Source organism: Anabrus simplex, chromosome 5 (assembly GCF_040414725.1).
Source record: "Anabrus simplex isolate iqAnaSimp1 chromosome 5, ASM4041472v1, whole genome shotgun sequence".
Classification (NCBI taxonomy): Eukaryota; Metazoa; Arthropoda; class Insecta; order Orthoptera; family Tettigoniidae; genus Anabrus; species Anabrus simplex.
This window is the reverse complement of record NC_090269.1, coordinates 176,219,980-176,245,663: the sequence shown is the minus strand read 5'-3', so window position 1 is coordinate 176,245,663 and position 25,684 is coordinate 176,219,980. Positions and strand designations below refer to the sequence as shown.

The window sequence follows — 25,684 nt, the reverse complement described above, 5'->3', positions numbered from 1 at the left end:
AAGAGCCAGCAGGCAGGAAAAAGTAAGGTGAAACCTTGAGAGTTCTTCTGAGAAGAGTTCATCATTCTTTCTATGATCTGACTAACTAATGAAGTCTCCCTTGAGTTCCTGATAAACATACACAACAGGAAAATTAAACAATACACATCTTACAAGGAGATAAAAAACAGGGAAAGTTATACATATTAAAAATAACCTTAACCACATATCTTGTAGTGCGAAAATATTCGTCTTGAATGATTCCTGAATACAAAACACACGCGCATACATTTCTGAAGAGCCAGGAGGCAGGAAAAAGTAAAGTGAAACCTTAAGAGTTCTTCTGAGAAGAGTTCATCATTTTTTCTATGTTCCGACTAACTAATGAAGTCTCCCTTGTCTCACCTTACTTTCAAATGCTCAGTGGAATCTTTTTCAAGATGAAGTCCATATCAAGTTGTTCAATATTTTGTCCAAAAAACAGATAACACTAGAGAAAAAACTTGTAGCACTTAAAAATAAGGAAAAACACAGCAACTCCCCTCCAAAACCTAACAGCAAACCTAACCTCGTTAATGACAATCTACAACAATTCCGCCCTCCAGTAATTAATCTCTCCACCACCAACTTAAATGAGGACGATATAAGAATTCTTTCGAAAGGTCCAAAGCACAACTGGCCTTGTTTCAACTCGGCCCTTACAGCCTCCAAACTCGTAGTTGAATCAGAAGTTGCTATCAGCAAAATGCCATATGAACTACAAGACGAACTCAGAATGGACGTAAAAAAACAATTAAACAAAAGTTTTTTCTCAAAAAACCGTACTGCGACCCCTATCACCAAAATCAACAAAGACTCCCTTACTGAAAGAAAACAAATTCTCAATCTTAAAAAGAAAGTCAAAGACAACCACCTCATCATTACCAAGGCCGACAAAGGCAACACAACAGTCATTATGGATAAAACAGATTACATTCAAAAAACCAAGACTTTCTTAGATAATGAATCCTTTTCAATAGTTAAGAAGGACCCAACACAATCAATTCAAAGGCAACTGAAACAAATTCTAAAGAGCACATCTTTTCTCCTCACTGAACAAGAAAAACAAAAGTTAATTACTATGAACCCAGGCCTACCAACAGCTAAAGCACTACCCAAAATCCACAAAACCGGTGTCCCTATTCGACCCATAATAAACTACAGACCAAGCCCCTTGTATAAATTATCTCAATTTATCCAACAATTTCTTAATAAACATTATAAATTCTCATCAAATAAATCCATCAGGAACACTGTAGAATTAGTGAACAAACTAAACAGTTTCAAGCTTCAACCATATCATTCAATGCACTCCTTTGATATAGTCAACATGTACCCCAGTATAAACACCAACTCACTATTCCCGATCATCGAAAAGAACTTACTTGCTAACAATCAACTAAGTAAACTAGAAGTTCAAGACTTTATGACCATATTAAGATTACTAATTAACAATAACTACTTCACATTCGATAAGATCATTTACAAACAAGATGGTTTGGCTATGGGTTCACCAGCCTCAGGAATTTTAGCAGAGATCTACCTTGATTTCCTAGAGCACACCGCCATCGACAATAACATCAAATTTGCTAATATCCAATTTTGGGCTAGGTACGTCGATGACACATTTATAATCCTAGATGAACGCTCCATAGACGCGCCTTCCACCCTCAAAAACCTTAATAATATTGATCATGACATTAAATTTACCTTAGAATCAGAGACAAACAACTCCATCAACTTCCTAGACCTAACAATCAACAGGCACCCCTCTTCGTTCACATATAGTATCTATAGAAAGCCCACTCAAACGGCCACTACTATAAGAAATGACTCACTACACCCCCAAACACACAAAGCGGCTACATATAATAGCTTAGTAGACCGAGCATTCAAAATTCCAATGTCAAGAAAAAACTTAAATAAAGAATTGAACACCATTCGCTCTATAGCAAAATTCAATGGATATAATGAATCCTTTATTGAAAGAATAATCAATAAATTCAGACACCGCCCAAAAACCACCCTAATAAAAGACAATACTAGCACTGCCACGCTTTCCACATTTACCTTCAATAAAGAAATTTACAACGTCACTAACGTTTTTAAAAAACACAACGTTAAAATAGCCTTTCGTACTAACAATAGAAGCACAGAGATCCTACACAACTCTTCATCAATAAATAAAAGTAGTCCTTTTTCTAAATCAGGTGTATATAGGTTTTCTTGCCAAGACTGCAAAAGTTCTTACCTAGGGCAAACAGGACGCAGCTTTAAAATCAGATATGCAGAACATGTCAATGCCATAAAACACAACCGTTTTTCCGCGGTCGGCCTACATATAAAAGAATTTAAGCACAACTTTACTGAAATAAATCAAGATCTTGAAGTATTAGATATTCTAAACAAAGGTTCTTTCCTAGACGTCACTGAAAACCTCTATATTCATTTAGACCAATATTTCAATCCCAACCTAAACTTAAATGATATCTCAGAGAAACCAAAGATCCTATTCGACTTTCTCATTGAATTTTTCAAAAACATGAATATCCCGAAAAACAGATCTGTCTTTCAAATCATGCATAATACTTTGTCACGCCACACACTTTCACCACATCACCCTCCATACTTCCCCCCCTTCCACCCCTCCTCCCCTACCGCTCCTCCCCTCTCCCCTCCTAATCCAACAACGGCCGCTGCCCAGACCTAAACTATCCAACACGCTCTGTTCCTCTTCATCTCGCGCCATAGCTTTACCGCCTTATGTCCCGCAATAATCATCATAGAAACCTGCCCCCACCCTACACATAACGCTGCAACAATACACCACCAATACTGGCACAGTCAACCTCCAAACTCTCAACAATGTATTCCTTAATACCTATTTTATATTCTTGTCAAGCTGAATACCGGACCTATGAAGATTACAAGATTAATTTGTGCAGCTACAGAATGGTTGTTAATGAAGCTATGTAATATAGAGAGAAACTTTCAAAGGTGGTTAAATGAAGAAGTTATATCATGTTCAAGATCATGCTTCCACATCTCTGCACAGTATTTAAAATACAATTTACCGTTGCTCTTTTATAGCTATTGTTGAGAGTTAAAGAGAATTTCCTGTTGTGTATGTTTATCAGGAACTCAAGGGAGACTTCTTTAGTTAGTTGGAACATAGAAAGAATGATGAACTCTTCTCAGAAGAACTCTTAAGGTTTCACCTTACCTTTTCCTGCCTGCTGGCTCTTTAGAAAGTGTGTGCGTGCATCTTGTATTCAGGATTCATTCAAGGCAAATATTTTCGCACTGCAAGTTGTGTGGTTAAGCTTATTTTTAATATGTATAATTTTTGCTTTCTCAAAAATGCATTTGTTTCTACATTCGTCCCTGTTTTTATCTCCTCGTAAGATGTGGATTGTTTAATATAACACCTTGTGTAAAAAATTGGGTTAAATGAAGGAGTTATATTATATTCAAGATCATGCTTTCACGTCTCTACACAATATTTAAAATGAAATTTACCGTTGATCTTTATAGCTATTGTTGAGAGTGAAGAAGAATTTCCTGTTGTGTATGTTTATCAGGAACTCAAGGGAGACTTCATTAGTTAGTCGGAACATAGAAAAAATGATGAACTCTTCTCAGAAGAACTCTTAAGGTTTCACTTTACTTTTTCCTGCCTCCTGGCTCTTCAGAAATGTATGCGCGTGTGTTTTGTATTCAGGAATCATTCAAGACGAATATTTTCGCACTACAAGATATGTGGTTAAGGTTATTTTTAATATGTATAACTTTCCCTGTTTTTTATCTCCTTGTAAGATGTGTATTGTTTAATTTTCCTGTTGTGTATGTTTATCAGGAACTCAAGGGAGACTTCATTAGTTAGTCAGATCATAGAAAGAATGATGAACTCTTCTCAGAAGAACTCTCAAGGTTTCACCTTACTTTTTCCTGCCTGCTGGCTCTTTAGAAGTGTGTGCGCGTGCGTTTTGTATTGAAAAGGTGGACCGTTGAAAGAATCCAGGCGCATGTTACATCGGCTCTAAAAGACATTCCGGAAAAGGCCTTCCAGGATGCCTTCCAGGCATGGAGAGTGAAGGAGAATTTCCTGTTGTATATGTTTATCAGGAACTCAAGGGAGACTTCATTAGTTAGTCGGAACATAGAAAAATGATGAACTCTTCTCAGAAGAACTCTTAAGGTTTCACTTTACTTTGTCCTGCCTGCTGGCTCCTCAGAAACGTGTGCGCGTGTGTTTTACATTCAGGAATCATTCAAGAAGAACACTTTCGCACTGCAAGATGTGTGGTTAAGGTTATTTTTAATTTGTATAACTTTTGTTTTCTCAACGATTCATTTGTTTCCTATATTCGTCCCTGTTTTTATCTCCTTGTAAGATGTGTATTGTTTAATGTAACGCCTTGTGTAACATAAATGCCTACATGCTTGCCTGTTTCCCATTTTGGCTGATGATGACGCAAACACAGCGTCGAAACTAGTTCCAAGTACAAATACATGTTATAAATAAAATATAACTTTTTGTATTGAAAAGATGATGTTTTAAATTAATAATAATAATTAAAAAAAAAAAAAATTATAATAATAATAATAATGTTATTTGCTTTACGTCCCACTAAAGACTTTTGCGGGAATTGGAGACGGCGAACTGCCGGAATTTAGTCCCGCAGAAGTTCTTTTACGTGTCAGTAAATCTACTGACACGAGGCTGACGTATTTGAGCACCTTCAAATACCACTGAACTGAGTCAGGATCGAACCTGCCAAGTTGGCTTCGAAAGGCCAGCACCTCAACCGTCTGAGCCACTCAGCCCGGCAGGACTTAAATTAAGATTGTGTCTGATATGCTTTATTTTACTGTTTGGATAACATTGTAAATAATAATGGTTTGCAGAAAAGGAAGGAACCACAATCCAGGGATGTTGACATTCTTGAGCCAAGTAATATCGTATTGAAGTGGGCTACTAGTGCCATTAATACTGCTTAGGTGCAAAAGGTGAGAACCTGTCCTATTTTATTACAGGGAGAGCTTTGAACACAACATACTCCTACTTTAGTTCGGTAGTCCCCATTTTAACTAATAATATTTTTGTTTGTTAATTCAGGGTGTTCAACCCCAGACGAGGAAAGTGGAGAAAACTTTGAACATGCACAGTGTCAATAGAAAGAATAGAAATTGAAATTGATAATTAGAAAAATGAGGGCTTCAATGAGACGTACAGGAATAATCATTAAAAATTTATGAAGAAGGAATGCTAGAATGAAAAAAAAGAAAGCGACAGCTTTGAAAATTTTATATCACGACTTGGAATAAAATTGAATATTGAATTTTCACTACCGCATTGTAATAGAACCTAATAGGTCGTGTTACATACATTTAGTAATTTAGTACGTATTGAAGAGATGTTAAGTACAGAACAAAAAGTGGACAACCAGACACCAGTGGGATCTGAACCCACAACCTCCTGGAAACACTGTAGTTATCATCTCTTCGGTATGTACTAAATGTATGTAACACGACCTAATAGGTTGAAAGTCGATTTTGATTGAAATCAAAATGTTTAATTACAAATGAATGCGCTATTCAGCTTACTGATATTTCAGGTGTTCGATTATAACACTTATTCAGAGTGCAAATTGAAAAGATCCAGGGAAAGAAAATTAGACAACATTTCATCAAAGTCACGCAGTTCAAAGGACAGTAATGCTCACAGTTGGACTGTGATAGCAAATCTGGTTCTTGTTAATTTGTAGTCTGTGAGCGGCTTTAGTTTGATCAAAAGTACAGTTTTATATGTGACAATTTTGTGTACAGTGTAGTATATTATAATTAGGTGCCTTGTGCTTGAATAGGAAGAAAACACAGTTCGTTTTAACCGCATTCTCCCTCATTCAGTAGCGCTTGGTTGTGCCGAATGGGCATAGCCTCAAGGGCTTCCCCATTCTGCAAAGTCGGCCCACTTTCTCCACAGGCTAGCAGTGGTGAGGGGCCACTCCATTACTCTTCTCACCTCCCTGGCCATACAGTTTGTATATGCCAAGACACTAATTTTTTAAGGGTTTTAATTATAATTTGTTCTTCACTGAATTATTATGCATGTAATACAGTGTAGAACTTAGATGGATTAATTCACACTATGAATACAACTAAACATAATACACAGTTCACATTATTGCAAGAAAGTCAAAAATGAGTCACCAGGGTTACAGAGTTGCTTTCAACTATTAACACTAGTGAAATAATACTGCTGACAATTTAAGGGTGAAACAGGAGCTACATCTGACAGGGTGACTATTTATTAACTGATGGAATAAACAATCCCTACTCCTAAAGCACCTTTTTTTTTTTTGTAATCTATAAGAAAAAACTTCTAAGTCTCTTGTTTATTTTTGAGAACCATAATCCTTATTGGCCAGTGTTGTGTTTCCAAATCAGAACTTGCTTATTTCCTCACCTGGTCATTGTATGTGTAACTGTGAGTCCTTTTTGCTCAATATCATCTCCAGCATCTGCAAAAATTTGCAGCATGACACATTATAGTTCTAATGGCATTTTGCTTAGGGGTCCTAGGAGTGGCACTTGTAGAGCAAGCGAGTACATTGTTAAAAAGAGGGTTAAGAGGTTCCACCTATTCAATACCAAATACTTTAATAGAGGTTCCACCTATTCAATACCAAATACTTTAATACACAAACTTATGTTACAACCTGTTTAATTCGGGACCAGTTTCGACACATATTTGGTGCCATCATCAGCCGATTGAAAGAGCAGGGCAAAAGGTATAGAATTATCAACACACTTAACACAAATATATGACAATGTTCACACTCTAAAGGATATATGTAAAAATGTAACACTTTCATGAAGATGAAATATTTAATTGAAGTTCATAAGCAACATGACACTCTTGTACACTCCTGCTGTGAGTGTTGAAATCACATATAACGACGTTGAATTAATGGATAAGAACGAGTTAAGGGACTTGATTCAACACATTAAATCTCGAGGGTTGCCTTGTTATATTGTGATAAAAAGGATCTTGAAGGATGCACCTTATGTACAGTTGTTGCTGGGCAAGAAATAACATGCTTTTGTTTTATCGGCACGTCCAAAGGTGGATAGCGACATATATGAGCTCCTAAGATATATTGTAGGACCTAAGTTCCTCAGTTTGATATGGATGTATGAAGTCTATAGAAAAATGGAAAATTAGTTAGAAATAAAAATGGGGGTGGTGGGTGGAATTGGTAAGTTAAAAAACAAGTAATATTATGAGGCTCACCTTGTTCAGCTTGCTGTGGTGGCTAGACGTGTTTAGAGGAGCTAATAAATGAAGTATAAGTGGAAGTAAGGACAGATAATGAGCAGAAGTAGGAGAAGGGTTAGGGATTAAGGGATGCGGGGATAAGGGGAGTTGTCTAAGGTGGATCGGGGGGGGGGGGGGGGGATTGTGCTAGGGGCAAGTAGCGCGAGATGGGAAACATCGACTGCCTACTTGTCAACCTGAAGCTTTTAAAAACCATGATAAGGAAGTCAAAAAGGATGTTCGGTTTCTCAGATAAGTTATTAAGGTTTAGGTTAGGATTAATCATTGATCAAGGTGTATAAAACAGTTTTCAGTGATATCAAGAAGAGGGCCTTTGTTTAGGACACTGAGAATTTCAGTATCTTGGTCTAACATAGTAAAATTATGTTTTACGTTTTGCATAATTTTGCCCTACTGCCGAAAACCTATTGTATTTTATCACGTTAACGTGTTCTGAGTATCTAATTTTGAAGTTGCGTCTGGTTTGTCCTATGTAAGTATAAGTGGAAGTAAGGACAGATAATGAGCAGAAGTAGGAGAAGGGGGAGGGATTAAGGGATGTGGGGATAACGGGAGTTGTCTAATGTGGATCGGAGGGGGGGGGGGGGCGTTATGCTAGGGGCAAGTAGCGCGAGATGGGAAACATCGACCGCCTATTTGTCAACCTGAAGTTTTTAAAAACCATGATAAGGAAGTCTAAAAGGATGATATAATGATATAATGATATAATCAGTGATATGACACAATTTATAGTCTTAATTTAAACTATTGATGAAGTCTGAAATAACATATCTACACTTTAAACTAAATAACACATAAAAAATTTTGTGGTTGATGGCAAACTATTTTGTTGTTTCTACAGCAGTTATAGTTTTTAAGCTGATCTGGGAGTTGGTATCTTTTTCTGTGTAAACACTGATATAATTTAAACCATTGATGAAGTCCGAAGAACATATCCACTCTTTAAACTAAATAACACATCAAGAATGTTGTGGTTGATGGCAAACTATTTTGTTGTTTCTACAACAGCCATTGTTTTTGAGTTGATCTGGGAGTTGGTATCCTTTTCTGTGTAGACGAGCAACTTGATTGTAGGCAACTGAAGATGACCCAATATATATGGGGTCGAAACTAGTCCCAGTTTTATAAGACAATATACAAACTAATAGTATTGAATAGGTGGACCCTTCCTACCCTTTGATAGTGATCAGTTGTCAATACGGACTATAATGAAATTCATAACTTATGATATTAAGTTCCTTATTTAAGTTATCTTTGGACAACAGTATTTTGAAAGTGCAGTCAACCATACTGTTGTAAGAGGTACACTTATGTGTTTGTGGGTGTGAAGAATCTTGTCTTATGGTAGTAGCTGTTTGTGTGGGTTTCCTGTAAATCATATTCACTAAGATAATGAATAAGGTAGTCTGCTTATTGTTATATCTAGAAAGTTGATTGATCTGTTGGATTCAGTTTCAAGGGTGAATTTAATATGGGGATCGATCTTGTTGAGATTATTCAGAGTGGAGGACGCATTAAGAATTCTATCATCTAGAATTACCAAGGTTTCACGTATGTATCTTGCCCAAAATAGTATATTCTTAAAATTGTCAATCAATTATACTGTGTTCCAAAAAATCTGAGTATATCTCTGCTAAGATCCCTGAGGCCGGCGATCCTATTGCCAAGCCATCTTGTTGATATATTTTTGTCGAATTAAAAAAAAAAAAAAAACTTCTTGTGGTTATTTCTAGCAGAGTGCAGCCCTTGTAAGGCAGACCCTCCGATGAGGGTGGGCGGCATCTGCCCCGTGTAGGTAACTGCGTGTTATTGTGATGGAGGATAGTGTTATGTGTGGTGTGTGAGTTGCAGGGATGTTGGGGACAGCACAAACACCCAGCCCCCGGGCCATTGGTGTTAACCAATGAAGGTTAAAATCATAGACCCGGCCGGGAATCAAACCCGGGACCCTCTGAACCGAAGGCCAGTATGCTGACCATTCAGCCAATGAGTCGGACAAATGTGAAAAAATTGTTATTGACTACTAATTTTAAGACAGCCTTAAAATCAAGAATCTCAAGTTTACTTAGGTGACTATATGTGTTTAAGTTTCTTAATCCCTTAATCCTTCCCCCTTCTCCTACCTCTTCTTATTATCTGTTCTTACTTCCACTTGTACTTAATTTATTAGCTCCTCTAAACACGTCTAGCCACCACGGCAAGCTGAACAGGGTGAGCCTCATAATATTATTTGTTTTTTAACTTACCAATTTCCCCCTGTTTTTTTATTTCTACTAGTTCTCCATTTTTCTATAGACTTCATTTATCCACATCAAACTGAGGAACTTAGGTCCTACAATATATCTTAGGAGCTCATATATGTCGCGATCCACCTTTGGACGTGCCAATAAAACCAAAGCATGTTATTCCTTGCCTAGCAACAACTGTACATAAGGTGCATCCTTCTAGATTCTTTTTATCACAATATAACAAGGCAACTCTCAAAATTTAATGTGTTGAATCAAGTCCCTTAACTCGTTCTTATCCATTAATTCAGCATCATTATATGTGTTTTCTACGCTCACAGCAGGAGTGTACGAGACTGTCATGTTGCTTATGAACTTCAATTGTATATTTCATCTTCATGAAAGTGTTACATTTTTACATATATCCTTTAGAGTGTGATCATTGTCATATATTTGTGTTATGTGTGTTGATAATTGTAAACCTTTTGCCCTGCTCTTTCAATCAGCTGATGGTGGCACCAAATATGTTTTGAAACCGGTCCCGAATTAAACATGTTGTAACATAAGTTTGTGCAACTGTATATCAGTGTATTGAATAGGTGGAACCTCTTAACTCTCTTTTTAACATTGTGATTCTCAATTCAATATGGAATAATTATAAATTTTCTAACTTTAAAAGCAAGCAGCCTACATGTCGTGTGCATGTCTCCATGCTCTCAGTAAGCCACGCTTCTCCTCTAATATTAGTATTGGGCTCATTGTTTGTCTATCACCTATAATGTGACTATATTCCTGAGACTTGAAGGTAGGACCTAATGGCTTACTACCAAAAGGCAAACACATCCCTACCCCTCCTCCTGTCTGTGTATATCTTTCAAATCATTGCCCAGTAGTCATTGTGCACTGTATTATTGAAGCTAACAACAGAATGAATTAAATTAAGTAGGTAATTAATATGACATATTTTATTAACACACACCTAGAATAGAATAGATTACTATAGAATATTAAACTAATAAAGCACTTAAACACTTTGTTAGAACATAGGTGGTCAAAGTAATACAGTCCATAGTAACTTTGCAAACTACTTCGGTTCACTTAGATACAGATTGTACAACCGTTACAATATACATAATTATATTTTGCAATTATTATTGTGGTTTTGTATTAAAATTGCAGATTTTTGTAGCCTATGTGATTTACAATAAGTTCACCCCCATACCTTTATGAAGAGAACTTCCCAGTTATTTATTTTATACTTGTGTTCCAAGTCACGAAGGCAAGGCTTTCTTTTATTTTCTGTATCAACCTCTTTGGGCTGCTTTTCATCTGGCTCAAATCTGATTGTTGGATCAATAATGATGCCTTTGTTTAATTTCCTATCAATGACTACAATGTCCACTCGTTTAATGGAAACTTCAACTGATGTACAGGCTATTTCTTCATCTACTTTGAACTGGTTTGTATTTTGAAAGCAGTCAGCTATCCTTCTTCTTAGTTTATGGTGCCAGTTATTTCTTAAGAGCTCCCCTTTGCAGCAGAAACCAAGAACACGAGGAAGGGCTCCAATCTCATTGCACTCACAGCAGTGGGCATCTAGGCTTCTGCCGGGAACACTATGAATTGCGACAACATTGCAGTTTATTTTTATGGTGTTCATCCATTGATAAGAGGATAGGCCAATCTTCGTCAATATCCAACTGTTCGATTTCTTCCATTCTGAGGAAAGTGATATACCTCTGCCATGATGTATGGCACATTTTTTTCACATTTGAAATTCCTGATTGCAAACTTTCTTTCTTATTTTCTTTACTTTGAGCTATTCATTAATTTCTAGGTTAAGGTATCTTAAACTCTTGTGAATTTCTTCTTTGACATTTCTGGAATGTTGTAAAGGCATATTTGGACTGCACTTCAGGCGGTTGCACATATTGATATGTTGAAGAAATTCTTTCAATGAAGACTTCATAACACCCAAACTACGGACTGTTCTAGATGAATAAAGCATAGAATCCAGGTTATCATTTGGAATTCCAATTATTTCTGTTCCGGGGTTATACATGGAACACAGGTAGATGAAAGAACATGTGGGCTTGAATGGGCCTACCTACGATATTAAAGATTAATTTAAAACTTTAAAATAAAGGTTATATTTCTTTTCAGATCACAAACTTTAAAAAATTCTTCACTATGTGAAGGAACAAAATGTCAGGTACAAAATAGCAAACAAGGATAGAAACCCAAGGGTGGAAAATTACAAGTTTTGAGCTTCCAGCTCCAATTTACAAGTTTACCACATCGCAAATGTTGCTTTCGGTTAGATCAGGAGAGATATCTCCCAAGACACAGTTCAAGAGCACTTTGCTCCAAAGGTTACAAATACGGCCTTGCAAAGGCACCACTCATTATTACACAAATCTCAGAAAAGAGCTTACATGCTCTCCAAATTTTACCAAGGAGGCTGGCTCCCAGTTTCTTACAGCCTAGTCAAGGGAACTTTACACAAAACCTTAGAATTTCTGGCCCTCTAGGCACAACCTACAATTTACAATACCTTTACACAGGGGCATCTAGTATCCATACTACTGGGCCTTCGTGAAAAAGAAGAACAGGTTAAATTACTGGCCCAAACTCAAAATGTATGGAGGCGTACACTTGCGCTCCTTGAGAACCAAATTTTAAAACCCTACTTGGGCTTGTGGCCCGATGATGCAGAGGCTAATCCCATACTACTGAGGTGACTAGAAAGAAAAGTTAATTAATGCTTTACAGAAAGAGAAACAGTTACAAAATCATAGTGACCTCATGATAAATTGAAGGGGAACTTGAGAGAGTAACACACTCTCTATCCCGATTTACAGTTTACGTCTTCATGAAATTTTACATTAGAAGAACAAGTTTACATTTTAGAAAACAGATGGTTACATAGTTAAAAATTAGAACCTTCTCCTTGGGTAAGTTTGTGGAGATAGCTACAGAGATATAAAACTGGTGGCCATTACCTGGGTTGATGTTCTACCTGCCGATGAATGAGGCACTCCGCCTCCTGTCTTAACACACACATTCAATAACTCGACGATCTATAAGACAAGGTAACTTAAGCCGCAGCTTATATACCCAGGAGGAGGGTTTGAGAAGGTTCTGGACTAAATCTGGACACACCCTCTCATTTTTATTGGTTAAACCAAAAACCTACAAGAAGCCTATGATTGGCTGAAAAATACATACATACATACATACATACATACATACATACATACATACATACATACATACATTATCATTATAGACTGTTATGCCTTTCAGCGTTCAGTCTGCAAGCCTCTGTGAATTTACTAAACGTCCCCACAATCCTCGATTTGCAACTAGTGTTGTGGCGTCATTTAGTTCTATACATCTAAATACAGAAAAAATTTTTTTGGCTAGACTCAAAAGCTGGCGGGATGAGAAGGAAGTGTTGCAAAACTTGAAGTACCAAAATAAATGAAAGTTAATTTAATTGAGAAAACCTATAAACACAAAACTTCTTTAAATCACTCATTCTTCCACCTTGCACCTGAGTGCATGACCTCAAACTTCTTGATGTACACCAAAACAAAACAAATGAATCCAACTAGTTTAGGAAAATTTAAAATAACATATTACTCAGTTATTCAGTAGTGACATCTTCTAGACAATGTCCCAACTTTATGCATTAGCTGTTTCAAGGTTTGTTCGATAGATAGTGTTCCTTATGGCGCTTCTTTTAAATGTGCGGGGTTGAGGTGTACCTCCTGGTACAATTTCTTTCACAGCACTTTTTACTAACTTATCAATGTCTTCCAGAAAACTATGCTGGATTTTTAGTAAGGTATATATCAAATGGGTCAATTTTATTGGTTTAATATATTTACTTTTTTATCAGGTGTCAAGGGTAACGAGTTGATGAGCTTATTTATATTGGATTTTAAATGATTTATCACAGACACGTCATCTAGTAAAGCATAAAACAAATTATGAAATACAGTACAATACAACCATTATAATATACATAATTATATTTTACAATTATTTTTGTACCGCGAGGTACACCTCAACGCCGCACATTCAAAATTAGCGCCTAAATGAACTCCTCTATTGGTCAAACAGTGAAACTGATAACACAACAAGTTGGAACTTTAATCAGAAGATGTCACCACTGAAAAATTAATTGTTTTGTTGTGAAGTTTCCTAAACTGACTGAAAGAAGTTTGGACATTTTTCTACAGATGACACCACTAAAATTATGATCATGCACTCTGGTGCAAAGTGAAAGAACTTATAATTTAAAGAAGTTTTGTATTCCTAAGTTTTCCATAACTAATCTATGTTCATTTATTTTTGAGTTGGCAATACTTCCTTTTCTTTCTTTCTTTTCTTTCTGCCTGTTTTGAATCTAGCCAATCAGTAATTTTTGTAATAAATTTTCAAACAATTCCACATTTCTTGTTCACTTTGTGTTTACTCAATAAAAATTAAGAGGGCGTGTCCTGATTAATCTTGAATGATCTTGAACCTTCCCTGAGGGTTTATAAACTGCGGCTTTTCACGTTTCTTGGCCAATTGATTGTCATCTTTCTGAGTGTGTGTGTGTTTAGCAGGAGGCGGCGGCCTCTTTCATCGGCAGCTAGAACATCTACAAGGTAATGGCAACATACAATCATTCTCTCTTGCTAACTCTGCAGTTTAGTCCGAGGGAAAGGTCCAAATCTTTAGTTATGTAACAAACTTTTCTAAAATGTAAACTTTCTTTCGATCAATGTAAAAATTTCATAAGCTTTAACTTAAATCGGTATAGAGAGTGAATTACCCTCTTGAGCTCCCCTTCATCTTGGTTTGAGGGGACTACATTTTGTACCTGTTTTTCCTTCGTATTCACCGCCCATCGCCTATTTTTCTGGTGCCGAAATCCCAAGGTGGCTTCAGGCCTGTGATTGACTATAGGGCTTTAAATTGGAAGGTGGTTTTACAATCTGTTCCTCTTCCCTACCTTCACTCTTGTTTTTCATGCTTTCGGAAAGCCAAGTTCTTCACCATCTTAGACCTTAACCAGGCGTAAAACCAGATCCATCCAGCTGAAGAATCGAAATATCTAACAGCTTTGGCCACGGATTGAAACTTGTATGAGTACAACCGCGTGCCTTTCCGGCTCCCCATGGGGGCAGCTGTGCTCACTAGACTGCTAGATAAGGTCTTCTCCGACATCAAATTTGAATACTTATATCACTATCTTGATGATGTCGCCATATTTTCTGAGACCTTTGAAGAACACCTAGATCATCTGAGGGAAGTACTCAATCGGCTTCGTAAAGCTAGGTTGACTGTCAAATTATCCAAGGTAGCCTTTGCTAAACCTTCTATGTCATTCCTAGGGCATATTGTGTTGCCTGATGGTGTTTCTATCAATCATTCCAGAACACAGGCCATCCGTGATTTCAAACCTCCTAAGGACATCAAAGGTATGGCCAGGTTCATCGGCATGGTGAATTTCTTCAGGGAATTTATTCCTAACTTTGCCAACAGAGCAGCGCCCTTGAACTTACTCCGTAGGAAGGGCGTCAAATTTGAATAGGGGCCTTCTCAACAAGCCGCTTTTCTACACCTGAAATTAGGTCTCTGCAATGCCCCAGTCCTTGCTATGCCTGATTTTTCGAAAAAATTCATTGTTTAAACCGACGCCTCATCATCGGCGGTGGCTACTATGCTTCTTCAGGAAACTGAACTCGGAAGACGAACCATAGCTTATGCGTCTAGGACATTATCGGCTCAAGAGGCCAAATATTCCATCTATGAACTTGAGGGTTTGGCAGTTTTATTTGCATTAGGGAAGTTCCGCCTCTAACTGAAACATGTCAAATTCAACCTAGAAACTGATAACCAAGCTTTAAGTTGGGTCTTAGCTAGGCCGCGTCGTACTGGTCGTATAGCCCGCTCGACCATCAGGATTTCTGCATTCCAGTTTGATGTAAGACATATTTGAATATCTGAAAATGTCGTGGCTGATGGACTAAGCCGCATGTTTTCTCAGGATGTGGAGACCACGGGACAGGAAGATAGTTCTTCTCTTCCTAGCCCATACCTTCGGGTATTTATGCCATTCTAACTGATGCCCCAATGTTGTTTCGTGACATTGAAAAATATCAAGGTGAAGATCCTGTGCTGGCCCCTATTATTGAAACCCTTTCTTCTGGGGAACATGTCGTCCCTTATGTATTGAGGAATGGGGTTTTCTGGTGCCCCTCGAGGCACGACCAAAAGATGAAAGTAGTGGTTCCAGCTGTTCTTGTGCCTATGATCTTCAAGTACTATCATGAGACCTCATTAAGGGGGGCTTTAGCCATCTTCAAAACTCGGGAAAAGATCCGAGGGATGTTCATTTGGAAAGGTATGGACGGCGAATTTTGTGAATTGGTAAAAGCTTGGAAATCTTGCTTTCTGAGTAAGCCCACCTAGTCCACTATGCTTGGTCTATTATCTTCCCATCAAGCGTCGCACCCCATGGAACGTCTCTATATAGACTACGTCGGACCCTTCCCCCAATCAAAGGGGAATGCCAATAAATTCATTCTTGTGCATGTAGATGGTTTCACTAGATTTTCTTGATTATTTCCGACTAAGCTGGCAACCTCTCAGTCCACCATTTCTTGTTTAAATACCATATTTGCTTCTTTTGGTCCCTGTCAATATATAGTGTCTGATAATGCTAAAGCCCTTACATCCAACCTCTTCCCTAAATTCTGTTTTGATCTGCCTATATCACAAGTAACTACATTGGCGTATTATCCTCAACCATCTCTGGCTGAGCGGGTCAATCGTAATCTTAGATCAGCTCTTATCACATTTCGTCATAAAGATCATTCCAGGTGGGATACTTCCCTGCATTGGCTGGCGTTCACTCTAAATTGGCGGTTCATGAGACCGATAAGTTCACTCCAGCTTCTCTTATGTTTAAATTTGTTCCTAACACGCCGCTCTCAAACCTTTGGTCACTCAATGATATTTTACCAGAGACAATAGATCCTGATAATATTAGAGATCTATGGAAGAAGGCTAGGGCCAATCTTAAAGTGTCCCATGAAAAGGTTAGGGAAAGATTATGATCGTGGACGGAGGCCCATCAATTTAAAAGTTGGAGATCAGGTCATGGTTCGGAATTTTATTCCCGCGGGCAAGCTTGCCCCCCCCCCCCCCCGGATTTTATGGGCCGTGCGTCATTTTAGATTTTTTGACACCAGTTACCATATTAGTAAGCAATCCAGCCACAGAGAGGATCTTTAGAGTCCACCTCTCCCAGGTGAAACCTGTATGAATACTTTACTATTTTTGTTAGGCGCTAAATTTAGCAGGAGTTTGAAGATTATATTTATTTATTATTATTTGAGGCCTTCTGCCCCCAATTATGTTTGTTACCGTGGTTTGGTGGATTAGCAGAGGTGAAAGAAGGTGCCGGGGTGAATGGGTCTAACTACAAGGCCGAGATATGAATTAAAATTGCATAAAAGATTGTATTTTCGAAAATAGCAAAACTTAACAATATTCACATTGAATTTCAAAGTTTAACAAATAACAATAATTCAACAAATAACCGACAATCAGGTACAAGACCAGGAAAAGCCAAGATTTAGAGGCAATTTAACAATCTGGGCTTCAAGCCCCAAGTTTTACAATTCCTGAGCTCTCAGCTCACCAACACATATTTACCACAGGAAAGAAATCCCCAAATAATATGGGGCACTTGCTCCCACCAAGCAATGTCAAGCCTCCTAGAGGCACATTTCCCAATACTTAAAAGAGCTGACCCGCTCTCAGTTTTCCAAGCCTATGAAAGGCAATACCAGGCTCAACCCTAAATTGCCATCAAGGCACAACTTACACAACATGAAATGGGGGTATCTTGTACCCAGCCTACTGAGCCTTAGTAGAAAAATAATAGGTTAAGTTTATGGCCCAAAATGCAAAATGAATGGAGGCGTGAATTTGCACTCCTACATGAAACTTCTTAAAACCTAAGAGGCACTAGGCCGATGAAACATGGGCTATTCCCAAACTAGGGAAGTGACTCGTATACTGAATAAATTTAGCACATTAAGGACTAGAAGAAAATCGGTTACAAAAACGTAGCCACCTCAAATCAAAATGAAGGGGAGCTCAAGAGGGTAAAGCACTCTCTATCCCCGATTTACAGTTAAAGATATATGAAGTTTTTACATAACCGAGAAGAAATTAACATTTATAAGAGATAGGTTATATGGTAAAATTTTCGGACCTTCCCCACGGGTTAAACTGCTGAGCTAGCAAGAAATAAAGATGTTAAGTGGCCATTACCTTACTGAAGAACTGCTGCCAGAAGAAAGAGGCGCTTCCCACCTCCTGCTACACGTCCATACACTAAGTTAAATGTTGATGATGTGGCTGAGAGACAAGAAAATCAGCAGTTTTTATACCCTCAGGGAAGATTTGAGACCTTTCATGAATAATTAAGCCACACCCACAGGCGTTTATTGGGTACAGTACACAGTTACACACAAAATCGAAGAAGAAAGACACAATTGGTCAAAAATTAATTACAGAAATAATTGATTGGCTAACTTCAAAACTGGTGGAAAGAAAAGATTAATATTGCCAACCCACAAATGAAAGAACGAAATTTAGTAATGAGAAAACTTATGAGTACGAAATATCTTCAAGAAAGTTTCCCCACTTCGCACCAGGGTGCATGATCATAGTTTTTTAGTAGAGACATCTATGAGACAATGTCCAAACTTCTTGAAAAATAGTAAACAAAAACTCAACGAAATTAACACAGTGACATCTTCAGAGCAAAAGTTTAAGTAGATCCAGTTTTAAGTTCACAGTTTTTCCTGTAGAGGAGTACTTTAAGGTGGAAAATTCAAATGTGCTGCGTAGAGGTGTACCAGCCGGTACAATGTTATTAAATTTGGTATATGATCCTTATGTACGATCTTCCCCTCTGGTTTTCCTGCTATTTATTCCTTGATGGCCATTACTAAGTCCCCGCCTCCTGCATCTCCGCACTATTGGCACACAAGCACTGTCCACTCCGCCCGCCCCTCTGCTTCACCAATAAAGATCATACTCTCAAGTCTCCATCAACACTTCTCTGTCGCGTAGATCTAACTGTTTCATTGTCCCCTCAGTCGTTCACCGCCGTACTGCAACACTTTGTGAGAGAAACAGAAGTGGGGTAAGAGCCCACTCCACTCCCGTGAAGACTCCTTGTGAAAGGCGCACCGGGTTGCATCTCCCGGCAAAGGCTGAAGTGCGGTGACCCTACCACCAACTTATCTGGGGACTGTACATAGACTTCTAATATGCGGCGACGATCATCACAACTACCCCTCTCTTAGTAGCGGGAGAGGTGTGTCTCAGTGTACTTGAGGGGTCCGGTCGACCTCAACTGAGTATCGGCAGCGGCAGCAGGTCTTGCCGTCAAATCTATCAACATGTATTCAACTGCTACAACAACAAGGACAATCTAAATCTGCATTTAATAACTTTTTCTACAAATCAACTTCCGAAGAGGACTTAGAAAATTTCTTCAACTGGAAATATTTTCTTAAACTTCTTCTGCGTCACCCCAAGGAAGGACATTTTGGGGGGGGGAGGTCTGTACCGGGAGGTGCTCCTCAACACCGCGCATTCAAAATTAGCACCTAAATGAACTCCTCTGTTGGTCAAACAGTGAAACTGATAACACAACAAGTTGGAACTTTAGTCAGAAGATGTCACCACTGAAATTTTAAGTAATTGTTTTGTTGTGAAGTTTTCTAAACTGACTCAATTTCTCCTGGTTTTGTTTTGTTATACATCAAGAAGTTTGGATATTTTTCTACAGATGACACCACTAAAATTATGATCATGCACTCTGGTGCAAAGTGAAAGAACTTATAATTTAAAGAACTTTTGTATTCCTAGGTTTTCCATAACTGATCTATGTTCATTTATTTATGGGTTGACAATACTTCCTTTCCTTTCCGCCAGTTTTGAATCTAGCCAATCATTAATTTTTGTAATTAATTTTCAAACAATCCCACATTTCTTGTTCACTTTTCATTTACCCAATAAAAATTAAGAGGGCGTGTCCTGATTAATCTTCAGGGTTTATAAACTGCGGCTTTTCACGTTTCTTGGCCAATTGATCGTCGTCTTTCTGAGAGAGTGTGTGTTTAGCAGGAGGCGGGCCACCTCTTTTGTTGGCAGCTAGAACATCTACAAGGTAATGGCAACATAAAATCATTCTCTCTTGCTACCTCCGCAGTTTAATCCGAGGGAGAGGTCCGAATCTTTTGTTATGTGACAAACTTTTTTAAAATGTGAATCTTCTTTCGGTTAATGTAAAAATTTCATATGCTTTAAAATCAGGGATAGAGAGTGAAATACCCTCTCGAGCTCTCCTTCATTTTGGTTTGATGGGACTACGTTTGGTACCTGTTTTTCCTTCTGTAATGTGTTAAAGTAATTTCTATACGAGTCACATCAGTAGGTTGGGAATAGCCCCTGTTTCATCAGTCTAGAGCCCTTTAGGTTTTTAAGTTTTCATAACCTTGGAGCGCAGTGTACTCCTCCATTGCTTTTGTGTTTGGGCCAGTTATTTAACCTGTTCTTTTCCATTAAATACCCCTGTATAATTTTTTTTTTTTCAAATTGTAAGTTGTGCCTTGAGAGGCCAGCGATTGTAAGTTAATCCTGCCTTGTGTAGGCTTGGAAAACTGAGAGCCTGTTAGCTCTTTTTCGAAGTTTTGTAACTGTAAAGTGTGCCTGCCTCTGGGAGGCTAGATATTGTGATTTTGGGAGCAAGTGCTCTTGAATTAGGGGATTTCTGCCCTTAACAAAATAATCCTTCTTCCATTTGGAAAATTGTAAAACTACGGGCTTGGAGCCCAGAATTTGACTTTCCTAGTCTTGTTTCAAAATTATGTTCATAGCTGACATGTTGTTATTTGTTAAGTTGTTGTTTTCTTAAATATATATAACCTCCGTTAAAGTTTTAAATTAATTTTGATTTTGTAGATAGACCCATTCACCCCAGCACCTTCTTTAACCTCTTTCTGCTCTACGGGTAACCCCGTAACAATTCTTATTGTGGTTTTGTATTAAAATTTGTTTTAAAACTGCAAATTTGTTGGATGAGAATGGTAATTTCATTTGACCTGGGAAAACTGGAACAATCAAGCATTCTATCTGTACCTGATGGGGACAAGGTGATGGGAGACCAATGTCCTAGATGTTAGACCCCTTTAAACAATAAGCATCATCATCATCATCAAGCACAAGAGTATAGATTCTGATAGCCAGAACTGGCCTGCCAAATCAGGACATCTTGTCACCTTAAGAAATATAATACAAAATGCACAGCAATACAAGATCATTAACCTTGACATAAAGGAAGTTGATTTAAATATTAGCTTCCTGAATTTTGAAGATATATTTCAGCTTCTATGTAACATGTTATTTCCTATGTTTTAGGTTGTGCTGTTCTAAATAAGCAATTCAGCTCTCCAGGTGAAGGTAAATATCTTTAAATAATTTGTTTTATAGTAACTTATTTCTTCCTCTTCACACTCTCATCTGAAATGCATTTAAAACACAACTACCGAGCAAGTGGCCACGCCGTTTGAGTCACACAGCTATCAGCTTGCATTCAGGAGATAGTGGGTTCGAAGCCCACTGTCGGCAGACCTGAAGATGGTTTTCTGTGGTTTCCCATTTTCACACCAGACAGGAGCTGTACCTTAATTAAGGCCACGGTTGCTTCCTTCCCACTCCTAGTCCTTTCCTATACCATCTTTGTCATAAGAACTATCTACGTCAGTGCGACGTAAAGCAACTTCTGGAGGAAAAAAAGCAGTAATAATATGAGAAATCCTACTTTAAGGTAAATATTTTCCGTAACATTTGCTTGTAAGTGACCTAATTCTTGTTTCCTGGCTACAGATGAGACCGATTTATTTGTGCTGCATGCTGTGTGCACCTTTGGACACAGTAATTGATCAGCCTCTAACTCTAACCTGTTAAACCCATCATATAAGTACATTGAAAGTGAAAGACATTTGTTGCCAAATTAGAGACAAGAGTTTCAATGTAATGCACAAAAAAATCAGTTGTATGTTGGTCAATGAAAGAGGTTCTGTCTTTTCCTACTGATCAGCTTTTCAGCACAAAAGTGTGCAGTACCTACTTCTAATAGAGTATAAAGCACAGCTCAGTTAAATAATAAAATTTTGTTTCAGCCATATTTCTCTACTATGGTAATGAAGTAGACTGAATGGCAGGCAATGCAATGCTGAGTGTTATGTGGCCCGTTACCTGTTGTTGCATTATTCAAATATATACACCAATAACACAGGCTTCAGAAGTGGAACTTGATAATTTTTACACTTTATTTCATAAAACAGTTCAAGTCATTCCCATTATTCTAGGTAATTTCAATGCAAAGGTTGTAAACCTAAACTGATCATAATATCATAATATGGGGAAAGTATGGAATTGGAATGGGAAATGATATGGAAGTAAAGGCTGATACAATTTTTCCTGGGGTATCATATGGCTGTCATTAATACAATGTTTAAATGCAACATCCAACAATGTCTATATAGTTGGATATAACTGGGATCATCAGATCATTACAGAAAACAAACAGACTAGATAGATGTTTATTATTTCTATGCCTGCAGTTGTAATTCTTGTCATGAAGATGTTGTTATCTGTGGTGATAGCAAGAGTCTCCACCTGTTCAATGTTATTTCTTATGTACATTGTGGTTCCTTAGCTTTTATGGAAGGTAGCCACAGTAAGGCTGAACCCCAGAAACTTATATGGAAAGAAGTTGACTTTGTTCTTCACAGTGTGTTTCTTAAAGCAGAACTATGTGCACTTGATTGTCATCAAGCATCTTAAAAGTTACACTGGTCACTTTTAGATCTCCTTGTACCCTCTATATTTAGTTGTACTATACTCAGACAGTGTCTTTAGTCTTTTGTTGGTTGACACTGAAAAGAGACATTAGATGTTGTTTTCATGGTTTGGTCCAACAGCCAGATGTATAGACTATTTAGCAGCGACTATGTCACATTGCCTAGGGTGCACTGTGGGCGGGTTAGTCTACATTTGCACCCGATGAACATACGTTCAATTTATATATTGGTGGTAGTACTTACAACTATACATAGTTATTGTTTGTTTGTATATTTGATATTTTAAACTGATATTAAAGTGATTATTAATCTGTTTATTCAGTACTTTCACAATTCATCATCCTTCTTTCTCCTTTATCTAGATCCTGCTGGGTCGGAGCATTTACGGCACTTCTCCACCTTCCTCTCTTCTTCCGCCATTCCTCTTCCATCATTTTTTTCCCATTCCGGGTTTCTTCTTCTTGCACTCCTCTTTATTAAATCAATCCTCCTTTTTCTAGGTCTCCCTCTCATGCTCTTTCCTTCGAACTTCATCTCCATAATCAGTTTTTGGTTTTCCTTTCGCATCCATCCTCTTTACATGTCCAAACCATCTTAGTTTATTCCTATCAATTCTCTCATTTAGGTTTCCCATTCCGAGTTCCATCTAACATCTTCGTGTTTTACTCTGTCTTTCCTATCACATTTCTTAGGTATTTCATTTTGCTGGCTTGAATTCTACTCTCCTCCCTACTTGTCGTTGTACATTATCTCTGTTATATAACCTTCCAATGGATTCTGGATCGAAATTAAAGGAGTTTATGATAATAAAGAAACTAACGGAAATCATGTAAAGGTATACGTCCAGTCGTTTTACATCCAGACACATTAATAATTTGAGATAATTTGCTCAATTGAATAATAAGTTTAACGGAAATTGGATGTATTTACAAATTCATAAGCTCAGAACCCCATGGTCTTCTTCTTCATAGTACCATATCAGGTCCCCCTGACGTTGGCGATCACTGTGGCGAATGCAGTACGATCTCTTGCCAGGTGGAAAAGTCTTTCAACACTGTGAATTCCAGTCCATTCTTTGAAGTTTCCAAGCCATGACGTTCGCCTTCTCCCGACACCTCTTCGACCCTGTATTTTGCCTTGTACAATCCACTGTAAGATGAGGTAACGGTCATTTCTAAAGATGTGGCCAAGGTAAGAGATCTTCTGGTGTTTTATTGTATTCAAATAATTTGTGTCTAGAAATGTAATATTTGAGTACAAGCAGATACTGTTAAATGGAATGATTTTGACGGAAGAATAAAATAATTTTCTATAGGTGACATTTAGTTCCAATAACGATATATACGACGGAGGCCATGGAATGGATTGAATGATACATGTCAAGTTCTATTTCATCTGCGCTGGTTATGCATTAGGGTATGTACCGGGAGGTACACCTCAACTCCGCACATTCAAAAGAAGCGCCTTAATGAACTCTATCTATCCAACAAAATGTGAAAGTGCTATTACAAGAAGTTGGGACTTTAATCAGAAGATGTCACTACTGAAGTGTTGAGTAATTGTGTTGTTTTGAGGTCGCCTAAACTGACTGGATTTATTTGCTTTGTGTTTGTTTACTTCAAGAAGTTTGGACATTTCTCCATAGATGTCACTATCAAAGACTATGGTCATACAATCTGGTGCAAGGTAAAATAAGTTGTTATTCAAAGAAATTTTGTGTTCATGGGTTTTTTCTAGTAAATCAACTTTCATTTGTTTTTCTTATATATTTCAAAGTTTGCAACACTTCTTTCTCATTCTGCCAGTCTTGAATCTGGCCAGTAAGAATTTTCTGTAATTATTTGTTAGCCTATCACAGGCTTCTTTTTGGTTCTTTGAAATTTGCCAATAAAATTGAGAGGATGTGTTCTGATTAGTCTAGAATCCTCTCGAACCTTCCCTTTGGGTATATAAACTGCGGCTGCTCTGGCTACCTTGTATTGTTGATCGTCGTCTTTCTGAGTGTGTGTGTTAAGACAGGAGCAGCAGTCCAGCAGCCAAGGTAATGTCCACCAGGCTTATGTTTCTGTAGCTATCTCCGCAGACTTACACAAGGGGAAGGTCCTAAATTCTAACTGTGTAACCTGTTTTCTAAAATTTAATCTGTCTTTTGGCTAATGTAAAACTTCATAAAGTCTTTAACTGTAAATCGGGGATAGAGAGTACATTACCCTCTCGAGTCCCCCTTCAACTTTGTTTGAGGTGACTATGATTTAGTAACTATTTTTTTTTTCTTTCCTGTAATGTTTTAAATTAACTTTCGAGTCACCTCAGTAGTTTGGGATTAGCCCCTGTATCATCGGGCTGAGAGTCCTGTTAGGATTTTAATACTTCATTATCTAGGAGCGCAAGTGTACAACTCCATTTTTTTTTTTGTTAAGTGTAAATTGCACCTAGAAAGGCCAGCGATTGTAAAGTTTAGTGTAATGTTGCCTTAAGTGGGCGATTAAAATTTGGTCAATGTTAGCATGTAAGCTCTTTCCTAAAATTCTGTAATATTGAGGAGTGCCTCTGGAAGGCTGTAATTTGTGGGAGCAAAATGCTCTTGAATTTGGGAGATTTCTATCCTTGTCTAAATAATACCACTTTGAAATTGTAATTGTGTGAACTAGGGGCTTGAAACCCAAAATTGTTAAAGTTCTGAATCTTGGATTTTCCAATTTTTGAAATTATCATTGTACCTGTAACCTCATTATTTCCCTGAGTGAAAAATTTGTTAAGTTTGCGTTTTAAAGAGAAATATAACCTTTGTTAAAGTTTTAATTCAATTTCTGATATCGTAGTTAGACCCATTCAACACCCGCACCTTCTTTCACCTCTTTCTGCAATCCACCAAAACACAGTAACAAATGGTAGCAGAGCGTGGTTGAATGGGTATAAATTAAGCCCCTTTGAAGGCTAAAAGTAGGATCTGTTTTGAACTCTAAGAATTTTCTCGGTCACTGGAAATTTTTCCTAATTATTAACTTTTCTGTCAACATGTCTGGCCCTCGCGAAGTCCTCGCTTCCAGGTACTTGCGCAAAGAGGAATTGGTTTACGAGTTACTCATTAGAAAGGTCCAGTCTGGAGGCACGGTTGTGGTAGATATTGTCAAAGAATCCTTAGA

At 37.8% G+C, this 25,684-nt stretch overlaps 1 protein-coding gene across 1 annotated transcript in view; it reads left to right on the top strand.

The window, feature by feature from the left end:
* LOC136873883 (glyoxylate/hydroxypyruvate reductase A) overlaps positions 1–25,684 on the top strand; it is a 310,829-nt gene that overhangs the window by 36,366 nt on the left and 248,779 nt on the right. The window contains exon 2 of the mRNA XM_067147188.2: positions 21,091–21,132. Within this exon, the coding sequence (XP_067003289.1) occupies positions 21,091–21,132 (42 nt within the window). The remainder of the gene's footprint in view (positions 1–21,090; positions 21,133–25,684) is intronic.